At 31.7% G+C, this 11,159-nt stretch overlaps 2 protein-coding genes across 2 annotated transcripts; one reads left to right on the forward strand and one right to left on the reverse strand.

Annotated features, from left to right (window-relative positions):
* Positions 1-1,458: 1,458 nt before the first annotated feature.
* Positions 1,459-5,304, reverse strand: LOC130443453 (facilitated trehalose transporter Tret1-like). The gene is made up of 3 exons (XM_056778090.1): positions 5,110-5,304; positions 4,960-5,014; positions 1,459-4,903 (listed from the first exon to the last, which is right to left on the reverse strand). Exons 1-3 carry the CDS (start codon positions 5,185-5,187, stop codon positions 3,579-3,581), a joined length of 1,458 nt encoding a protein of 485 aa, XP_056634068.1. The 5' UTR covers positions 5,188-5,304; the 3' UTR covers positions 1,459-3,578.
* A 952-nt stretch (positions 5,305-6,256) lies between these two features.
* LOC130443454 (PE-PGRS family protein PE_PGRS16-like) lies at positions 6,257-10,855 on the forward strand. Its single transcript, XM_056778091.1, has 9 exons — positions 6,257-6,359; positions 6,695-8,321; positions 8,898-8,992; positions 9,083-9,214; positions 9,271-9,324; positions 9,384-9,947; positions 10,004-10,057; positions 10,118-10,543; positions 10,698-10,855. The coding sequence occupies exons 1-9, from the start codon at positions 6,296-6,298 to the stop codon at positions 10,793-10,795; spliced, it is 3,114 nt and encodes a 1,037-aa protein (XP_056634069.1). The 5' UTR covers positions 6,257-6,295; the 3' UTR covers positions 10,796-10,855.
* Positions 10,856-11,159: the final 304 nt, after the last annotated feature.

The raw sequence follows: 11,159 nt of genomic DNA on the forward strand, positions 1-11,159 counted from the left end.
TAACAACCTTTTTTTTGTAATAAATTTTGGAGTATAATTTGCTTTAGTGAAAAAAAAACTTTATAAATATTGATTAAGGGTTGAAAAACATATATCGTGCGATCTTTATCAATCCCACATTTTTTTCTCAATTTTCTGAATGCTAACTTTTATTTTATTCAATTTTAACAATAAGGGACAGTTTTCACCTCTTACACTAATTTTCACATATTAACATAGGGAAGATTTTGAAATGAAGGATAAATAGAACAAAATTTCACGCAAATCGAAGCGTTTTAAAAGAAATCTGAAAAGATACCATATTTTTACAGTTATTCACTGGACTATTAATCCTAACAACTGTATTGTCATATTTTATTACAAAGTATAGATCAAGTTTTATTTTCCATCCAACAATTTGTAGATACTCACAAACATTAAGAACACATGAAAATATTTTGTTTTATTGATACATTTATATGTTTTACATAATATTATTCAAATTTAAAGTGGAAAAACATCATAATAAATACATAAAAATTACCCCTCGACATACAACGAACATTTTAACAACGTTGCCGGAATTTAAAAATAGTTGGACTATTAGGATAAATAAACAATAAGGTTATAATTTAACTTTTTTATATTTCTTAATCCCTTCTATAAATTTGATAAAAACAGAAGTAGATCGAATGGTTTTTTTTTCATTCGTTTTCAAAACCTAATTTTCAATCCAATTTATCAAAATGATAAGAAGGAAAATATACCAAAACGCCAATTTTTACTTGTTATATTAAATATTAAAAGAGACGTAAAATCAAAAGGATCTACAAAAAAATGAATAAAAACAAATAAATATTTTATCAATCGTTCCACTCACTCTAATTGTTCATGTTAAACATTATATTAATATACACATTTGATTTAAACTGCTAGAATAATAGATTGCACAATTTGACAACGTCTTATAAACGTATATAAATTGCCTACTTATGAATCCATCAGCTGTCACTCATAGATCTTCAATTTAAGCAAATTAATATTAATGTATAAAAATAACCATTTTATGGTTAGAACGAATTATTATTTATAATATTCGCTTATATGATGTATCGATCGATATAAGAGATATTTACTTGAATAATGTAATATTATACGAGCAGACTGATCCCAACCGTTCGAGATTATATAAAACGAACAAAGGTTATATCATTTGTTACATGACGTGGTTCAAATACATTGTTGATGAATTGTAGTTGTTATATACTTTTAAATAAAATTCTGTTTATTTTGAACGTTTTTTTATGCAATTCATTTTTTAAAATTTGTAAATTCGTATTTTTGTACTTAAAACATTTCAGTTATATTGTATGATTCTTTGTATTATTTTCCTTTACAGAGTGGTTCTGTATACTACAATGATTGTAATATCGCCATTTTGTTGATCGGGTGTATTAACACGATTTTTTTGGGTTTTAATATAAATAAAACTACAAAAAACTAGTAAACATTTTTGTATAATTCATATATTTGGATAAAATATCAACAAATACAAATAGCATTAATCAATTACATAAATATATCATATTTGAGCCACACTGTACATACTGTATCATAGTTTTAATACTACATAGAAAATATTTGTTCGATAATTGTGGAATGGTGTAAATTTTTTAATGAAAAAATTCATTACAAAGATCATTGATGATTTTTGAAAATAGTTTTGTTATCTTAAAAGCGGGTTAAACAGTATAATAGTGAGTGTTGGTGTAGTGATAATAAACAGTGTGTTCAAACAATATTTAAATTACAATTAGGAACTATCTTTCAGAAAATTCAATAAGTAAATAAGACATTGGAATTAAAGGTCATTAAAACTAGAATTAAATAAAATCACAGAAAGTATTTACATTCGAAATTATCATTAAAGATACTTCATTTAAATGTAATTACTTAGTACATTCATTAAATAACAATCTCTCAAATAAGATATATGTGGAATTTGAATAATTTTTTATATATAATGTAAAATTACTTACTGAAAAGATTTCGATAAACTTTACACAAATATAAAGTTCTTTTTTCAATAAATATAGTATTCATTAACTTGAATATACATAAAAAATAAAATAAATTTAGAAATTTTAATCCCAAAATTTCAAATAGTGTTTAAAAATGAGAATCAGTTAAAAGTAAATATTTCATAGGTTATAAACATAGAGATATTACCAATAGAGTAGGCATGCCTACAAGTGAGTGCGTCTCGCGAATGAAAAGAGAAAGAGAATCATTTATGTATTTCTATCTCTTTCTTTTGTTGCGTACTGCGCATGATTTGAAATATAATATAATCGAATGTATCGTACCCAATTAAAAAGATTTTATTGAAAAGCCGGAAGTAATATTAGTATACGTACTGTCTTTTTATGTAGTTGTACTAATTTATTATTAAAGAATTGTTAAATAAAGTGTTTTAGTTAATTGTAATTGAGTTATGGTCCTTCAGAGTATTCCATTTTGTTTAAGTACTGACAAACTGAATTTATTCTTCAAATTATTACGTGCACTACTGATAAATAATGTTGACTTAATGGAATGCAATAAAATATTTTGATTGATACAATAGGAATAAATTTTCAGTTATAATGATAATTAATTAGCCTTGCAAAATTAATTCCACAAATAAAATATAAAAGAATACCAAAAAATTCTCTCAAAACAATATTCCTATAAATATATTAGCAAAAAAAAACATTAAAAAAAATTGGCATTTGCGGGAATCGAACCGAGAAAAGCAAAATCTAAAGGCTGAGATCTTGACACCTCGGCCACCGTGCATTCATGGATATATATACTGTGAAGTACTTCAAAAAGTTGTGGGCTGAGGGGCTTAGCCTAATGATTTGTACATTAGCTCAACTTATTTTTATTGAATATTACTTGGAAAATATACAATTGTTTTCATTGCACTAGATTTCGTTTATCAACAGTATTGCAAGAAAGATCTTATTCTGTTTCAATTCATGTTCTGACACGAAATCTAATCAACGCGCATGCGCCATTAGACAGAGACAGCAATACATAAATTATTCTCTCTCTTTCTATCGGCCAGACGCTCCCACTTGTATGGGCGCCTATAGCATGCCTACTCTATCTGTAATATCTCTATGGTTATAAATGTTGTCAGATCTCGGGTAATAAACAGTATGGTGGCTATTTATCAACCATTGACATATACTATGTCTATGTTATCGCTACTGCAGAAGTAGAATATTCTGTACAGCGTTCTAATAATCATTGACATAATACACCAAGTCGATGGTTATAACGTTCGTAATTTTATCGACAAAACAGTCCAAAGTGTACTTTCATATCAAGCAAATATTTCAGTAATCTTTAAATGCGATGTTGCCGTTGTGAGATAAAAATAATAGAATTTGGTACTTTATTTCTGGCGGAAAAATTTGTAGAACCAGACAGATCTTTATAGGAAAATGAAAACGTCGATAACTGAGAGGAATTTTTGGACGAGTTGAGACGATTTAACACTCCATTGTTGTGATTGTCAAACCATTTCTATCGATACATTGTTATTGCTATCAATAGTTATTTAGTTGAGCCTGTATCTCGGAAACGTTCTTTCCCTTTGTTTCTATAACGAAAATATGAACAAAGAAAATACCGATCATCGAAGCAAAACCGAAAATATAAAATGTACTGTCTTGCCCTATATAATCGCATATTTGCACATAAAATCTGGTAAGTACGAAAGCCAAGAACCAATTAAAAGTCCCTGCCGTAGAACTAGCGATACTTTTAATCTCAGTAGGAAAAATTTCCGAAGAAATAACCCACGGAATGGGCCCCAAACCTACCGAATAAGCGATTATAAAAACACACAAAGCGCTTACAGGTAAAAACCCGAGTTTCCCCAAAACATCCTCGTCCATTCCGCTCCGGTCTTTAAGAGAAAAATACACCCCCAAAAAGAATATACTGAGCGTAATAAACAACGACGACACAAATAAAAGTATTCGTCTACCAAGTTTATCGATTACCAAAGAGGCAACGAAAGTTGCCATAACCTGAAAAAAACCTACAATAATAGAAGCCGTATTGGCATCTAAACTTATACCAGAAGCATTAAAAATATCCGTAGTATAAAGAATAATCGTATTTATACCGGAAAACTGTTGAAAAAACATCAAAGAAGAAGAAATAACGAAAGATATAATAATTGAACGTTTTTTAAACGTATCAATTAACGAAATACTAGTTTGTGTACTCTCCTTTAAAAAACCTTCAATTTCTACTAGTTCAGCATCGATACTATAATGAATCCCCCTTAATATTATCAAAACCTGTTTAGCTTCCTCGTATTTCCCTCGTTTTATCAAATACACCGGCGATTCCGGTTGAATTACAAAAAAAATAATAAAAATAAACGGTACGGAAGCGCACCATATGGTAAAATAAACCGGGGTCAAATATTTCCCCACTACGTACGCTAAAAATATCCCCACAGTAACCATGAGTTGAAAGTAACTACTCAAAGCTCCTCTTAACGATTTATGAGCGATTTCGCTGGTGTACAACGGCGCAGCTACACAACAAGCCCCCGCAGCAGTGCCGGTTATTAATCTACCGAAATATAACATCAACACGTTTTCAGCAAAAATAATTAATAACCAACCAATAGTAAATGGGATGAATAGGAGTAATAACGTTTTTTTACGGCCTAGTATGTCGCAAATAAAACCTGTCGGTATACACATCACCATTCCTCCGAGCATCACAAAAGATCCAATCCAACCTAATTGGTCACTATCTAATTTAATATTACGATATTTACCAGTTTCTAAATCGTTGAGAATCGGTGACGTCCATGCTAGTACCGTACCCGCTGCCAACGCTGATAGGGTGGCTGGAAAATATGATTTTATCGTAAAAATACGAAAAAAATTGTATTAATCAACTTACCTGCAAATGCTGCGATATATTGTTTAAATTTTTTAGGTTTGTCCCCACTGTTATCCTGAAATAAATAAATAAAGTCAATAAACGTATACAAACATTTCTTATTTTTTCACAACAAAACAAAATTATTATAAATATCTTGTACACACTTACGACAGATCCATATCCGGATTCCTCAACTATATTAGAATTTGTAGAAGTATTTATTAAAGAATACCTGTCTTGACTCATATTAAATTCGATTAAAACGATTTAATAAATGATTGTTTAATATTTTGTTGTTATTATCAGCTGTTATAGTGACGTTTAACAAAAGCCTACCCATCTGTTGCGCAGAATTAGATCTACTTCTTTTTTTGAGTACTACATATTTTAGATCTACAGCTACAACTAAATATATATAAAACAGAAATATGAGATGCGTAATTAAAGAAAATACAATATATATATATATATATATATATATATATATATATATATATATATATATATATATATATATATATATATATAGAATATAGTTTCGATTTTGGTTTCGATTTTAGATTCGTATTTTATTATATTTATAAATTTACTGCGTTACTGTTTACTGTAATTATATTAATTATGTCATAAAGTATAGATTCAGTTATTTCAAAATTAATTCACACTACGAAGATTTATTTAATCATAATTTTTTAACAATATAATTGTATAAATATGAAATTGTATTTTTAATAACGATATAAGATAGAGAGTATTATATTTAATAAATAAAATTGACTATTAATTTAATGAAAAAGGGAAATTCGACAACATCGCGAAAGTAAAAATTAATACATTGTTTATTAAGGGTCAATAGTCATCATAGCGCATTCTCCAAATTTGGTGAATATTTATTATGAACAATATTTGAGTGTTAATATACTTTATTAAATCAAGTTAAATATAAGAAACTTCACGATATTTACTTCGAAAAATTGTCAAATATAAGAACAAACGAAAACAAAATGAAATATTGGATGATGGTTAGTTAAAAAATTTATTATATTAAAAATTTTTGCATTAAAGTTAACTATTGACGTGGGTAGCGTGTCCTTGTCATGTTACAATTCTCTGATAATAAGTGGCATACCAAGAATTTTTGAAATAGAATTGCCATTAAACGTTAAAAAAATTCTTTATCGTCGATATAATAGATAACTATAATTTATTACAGAAATTAAGTATACAATTATTAACTAAATGTATTCAAATAACTTATCGTTTAACATTCTATTGTTCATAACATTCATTCTGTTGATTATTCTTTCGTATAAAAAGAGGTGAAAAAAAGCGAAACAACAATTCAAAATCGACAATGAACAACAATCAACTAACTTCGATTTTGTTGTGTATCCTCGTTGGGAGCACTTTGGGGCATGGTAAGTTTCATAACCTCACTTTTATACATAGTTTTTAATGATATGTAACATCTCAGTTATTATATTTTTATTGTTTAATGTTTTAAATACGTTCTCCATAAATAATTTCAAAAAAATTACTGTTTTCACATATAGAAATTAATACATTTTGAATTGAGCCTTAAAGTGATGGGGTCAATCAGTTCAAGGTTACTAGAATAATAGTAAATTTGAGTCTGTTTATATGATATACTCAACAAATGTTTTACATCGTTGCCACATCATAATATTTTTCTGATATCAATAAATAAGTATTAGGAAGCTATTATTCAATTTTTTTTAAAATTTTATTACAGATTATCAACGTGCTAAATATCTAGCACCGAAATCGAGATTATCCTTGTTCAAAGAACGATCATCTGAAACCAAACAATGTCATTTACAATGCACACAAGAAAAACCGACCGGACCGTTGCAATTATTCGTTAACCAAACCACAAATCTAATAGCAATCGTTAACACAACGGCGAACGTAGCATTGATCATCGATATAAACGCCAATATAACAGCAATACTTAACGGTACAAGCGGTGGTGGCGTTATCATAGATATCGCAACGCAAACGGGGCGATACATCAAATCGAGCACAAATATTAATCTATGGTTAAATTCACGGGATTCGTTCCAAATCTATTTCTCGAAACTAGAATCTCTAAAAGTATTATTGAATTTAAATATTGGTGTTAAATTTGACGTTGAATCATCTTCTAAGGAAACGTACGAATTTACTGGAAATCTTTTAGTTAAATTAGTTGATAATATTGATATACAAAGTGATATTACAGTTGGGTTATCACTGTTTATCTCTATATCATCGAACTTTATCGTTTTGTTAAAAGGAAATCTTAATGGAATTCTCAAGTTGATCGGCGCAGCCGCAATACACCTACAAGGTGACGTATTGAGATTACAAAACTTCCTAAGTGGTATAGGCGTTATTTTCGGACAAATTCAAGGAGGTTTGTCCGCAATAATCGAAGCAAACATCTCCATCAATTTCTCTGAATTACTATCTTCTAGTAACGGTATTGAAGTACTGACTCGTTTGGTACTCTACTTAGGTGCTAAATTCGATTTATCTGCTCTGGGTAATTATTTGAACAGCGTCGAACAGCTGTTAAATGTCATAGTACAATTAGGAGGTGGAATTAGCGTCGGAGTAACCGGCGCTCTTAAAGTTATTTCTCAAATAGTCGGCGTTCTACAAGGATCAATCAATATTGAAGTTTTAATACAAACTCTAATCGAATTTTCCGCCAATAAACACGACGATATCGAAATTAAAGTCTATTGGGATACTTTAATCGAAGCTATACGCGTCACTAACTGCCAAAACGCCCTATCGGTAACTATCGATATTATAACGCAAATACAAAATAATAATTTAATCGTTTTGGGTATAAACGTCTCAGAAATACTACAAGTTTTGGTTACGGGGTCTCAAAAAGCTTTGGAATTAGTTGTTAAAGTTCTTATTCGAATTGGAGGTGCGGTAAATATTTCTCTATCTATTTCGATTCTTCTTTTCGCACTTATCCGATTAGTGACGACTGCGTACGGTGTCGTACTTCTCAGAGGACTCGGTATAACGATTAAAGTCACTGGAAATATAGTGAGTTATATACTGAAGAACATCAATATTGGTAATATCATCAGTTTGCTTACGAAATTCAATGTCGTATCTCTACTTAAATCCATTCCTATACTGAGCGATATTTTTGCCGCACTTTCATCGGCTGTTCAAGTTAGTAGCGGTGGAGAGTTGCAAATTAGCGTGTTGTTGAAATCTGAACAATCCACAAGTGTCACCGCTGGAATTGGGGTTTTCATTAAGGGTTTGTTGAATATTAACGGTGCTACTACGCCTAAACCGACGCCCGTTACCCTTCCAGCTGTTAACGGCACTGGAAACGGTTCCGGAACGTAAGTATAAATTATAAACATGACTTGATAACACTGTAGCGATATTATATTATTAGTTTTCCTCACGTTTCCGTGTTAAAATTTCATATAAATTTGACTCGTTTTTTACGAAAATCGAAAAATAAATTATTCTTCTTAACGGTTATGTAACTTTTTCTAAGGAAATCAATTATTTCATCCCTCGTAAATAAATAGAAATATTTTCAACTCAATTAATACAAATCACCTCTCATTTATAGTTTTAAAATTATTTATTATAATAAAAATAATACACAAATTAAAAATAATCATACTAAACTCATATTTCTATAAATAGTATTAATTTAGTTCAATAGTAGTTTTAAATTTTTCTTCCCAATAACAACCGCAGATTTATTAATCTGACAACCTCGCATTTTTTATGTCATATCATTGACATCAAATATACCTACTTCGTTTTATGTGGTGTTTATGTAGATTTATTTCTATGGTGCATCGAACGTCGTTGCGTTTGATTCTTTTACACAACCACAAAATTCATTATCAAATATTCATAATTTAATCGATAAAAATATTTTCAATTCTTTTAATATTTAGAATAAATGGTAATGGATCTATTGGTGGATCAGTTCATTTAGGAGGGAATGGTTTATTCCCTTGGTTACATAGCTGGAGTTGGGGTGGAAACAAAGGTAAGAATATTATATATTCATATTAATAATCTAATAATGAAGTTTTTTATCGTCCAATTGTTTAATAATACAGATTTAAATTGTTTCTAGATACTCTAGGTAACGGAAATTCTAACAGCGGTTCTGGAACTGGTACTGGTAGTGGAAGTGGAAGCGGTACTGGTAGTGGAAGTATCGGTGGAAACGGAGGCGGGAATGGCTCGTTTACATTTGGTCTAGGAGGTAAATTGAATGTTAAAAATTCTATACTTAATGACGAGAAAATTTTTCGATCTTAGGTGATGGTGGCGCGTCTTCAGGAAATTCCGGATCATTTGGATTGGGACTGGGAGGTGAATTTTTTGATTATTATTGTTAAATATTTTCTATAAACCAATTTAATTTGCCTTAGGAAGTGGTAGCAATGGCGGAAATGGAAATTCAGGAAGCAGCGGAGAAACTGGCTGGAACTTTGGAGGTAACTCAAATGGAAACTTAGGCGGCAGTGGCAGCGGTACCGGTAGTGGAAGCGGTACTGGTTCTGGAAACGGTACTAGTAGTGGAAGTGGAAGCGGTACTGGTAGTGGAAGTGGAAGTGGAAGCGGTACTGGTAGTGGAAGTGGAAGTATCGGTGGAAACGGAGGCGGGGATGGCTCGTTTACATTTGGTCTAGGAAACAGCGGTGAAAATGGCTGGAACTTTGGAGGCAACTCAAATGGAAACTTAGGCGGCAGTGGCAGCGGTACTGGTAGTGGAAGTGGAAGCGGTACTGGTAGTGGAAGTGGAAGCGGTACTGGTAGTGGAAGTGGAAGCGGTACTGGTAGTGGAAGTGGAAGCGGTACTGGTAGTGGAAGTGGAAGCGGTACTGGTAGTGGAAGTGGAAGCGGTACTGGTAGTGGAAGTGGAAGCGGTACTGGTAGTGGAAGTGGAAGTGGAAGCGGTACTGGTAGTGGAAGTGGAAGTATTGGTCTAGGAGGTAAATTGAACGTTGAAAATTCTATACTTAATAACAAGGAAATTATTCGATCTTAGGTGATGGTGGTGCGTCTTCAGGAAGTTCCGGATCATTTGGATTGGGACTGGGAGGTAAATTTTTTCGAGTATTATTGTTCAACATTTTCTATAAACCAATTTAATTTACCATAGGTGGAAATGGAAATTCAGAAAACAGCGGTGAAACTGGCTGGAACTTTGGAGGGAACTCAGATGGAAACTTAGGCGGTGGTTTGAGTGGAAGTTTTGGCAGTAACGGTCATGGTAGTGATGGTGGAAGTAACGATGGTAGCTCAAGTGGAAATGCGGATGGGAGTGGAGGCTTGAACATAAGCTTAGACGGAAGTGGTAATGGAAGCGGCAGTGGAAGTGGAAGCGGAAGTGGCAGCGGAAGTGGTAGCGGAAGCGGAAGCGGAAGTGGTAGCGGTAGCGGAAGCGGAAGCGGTAGTGGTAGCGGAAGTGGAGGCTTAAGCTTAGGTGGAAGCGGAAGCGGTAGTGGAAGCGGAAAAGGTAGCGGAAGTGGAGGCTTAAGTTTAGGTGGAAGCGGAAGTATAGGAAGCGGCCATTTTGCGCTAAGAGGTAAAATATAAACATGTAAAAATTAATATTTGTTCCCGGAGTGTATATTCGATATATAATGATAAAAAAGTCTTTGTAAAAAAGAAGAATGATAATCTTTGATTAAAGATGAGTATTTTTCTTTACATATTAATTTTTATTTGTTCATTTTCAGACAACAAGAATAAAGGACACGCTCGAAATCACCACGAACACTCTCGAACCCACCACGAACACTCTCGAGTCCACCAAGGACACGCTAACAACCAATAAAATAATGAAATATATAGTCTTCCATTTATAGATACTGTAAATAAATAATACGCATCGTTATTTGGTTTTTTATTTATCACAAACTCACTTATATTATTGGAACATTTCAATGTTGCATAACATTTCGAAATTGAAAGATAGAATCCGTACCAGCAGACTTTAGAGTATGCAACCCAGCATACGCAAGGAAATTTCAATGTATGCAACTCAAAGTGCGTCACTAGGCTTTAATGTATGCAACCCCACGTACATAATGAAACTTAAATGTACGCAACTCAACGTGCTTCGTCAACTCTGCCTTTTATTATATTTAAATAAAACTGTTGTTACGTTTTATTTATTTAATGCGTAAATAAAACGTTCC

Source organism: Diorhabda sublineata, chromosome 4 (assembly GCF_026230105.1).
Source record: "Diorhabda sublineata isolate icDioSubl1.1 chromosome 4, icDioSubl1.1, whole genome shotgun sequence".
NCBI classification, from domain to species: Eukaryota; Metazoa; Arthropoda; class Insecta; order Coleoptera; family Chrysomelidae; genus Diorhabda; species Diorhabda sublineata.

Bases quoted from the DNA above. Each gene is read 5' to 3' on its own strand.
- LOC130443453 (XM_056778090.1), bottom strand. From the start codon at position 5,187: ATGAGTCAAGACAGGTATTCTTTAATAAATACTTCTACAAATTCTAAT. The intron at 5,015-5,109 runs GTAAGTGTGTAC...TATTTATTTCAG, and splicing joins AATCCGGATATGGATCTGTC to GATAACAGTGGGGACAAACC. The intron at 4,904-4,959 runs GTAAGTTGATTA...CATATTTTCCAG, and splicing joins ATATATCGCAGCATTTGCAG to CCACCCTATCAGCGTTGGCA.
- LOC130443454 (XM_056778091.1), top strand. From the start codon at position 6,296: ATGAACAACAATCAACTAACTTCGATTTTGTTGTGTATCCTCGTTGGG. The intron at 6,360-6,694 runs GTAAGTTTCATA...ATTTTATTACAG, and splicing joins TGGGAGCACTTTGGGGCATG to ATTATCAACGTGCTAAATAT. The intron at 8,322-8,897 runs GTAAGTATAAAT...TTTAATATTTAG, and splicing joins ACTGGAAACGGTTCCGGAAC to AATAAATGGTAATGGATCTA.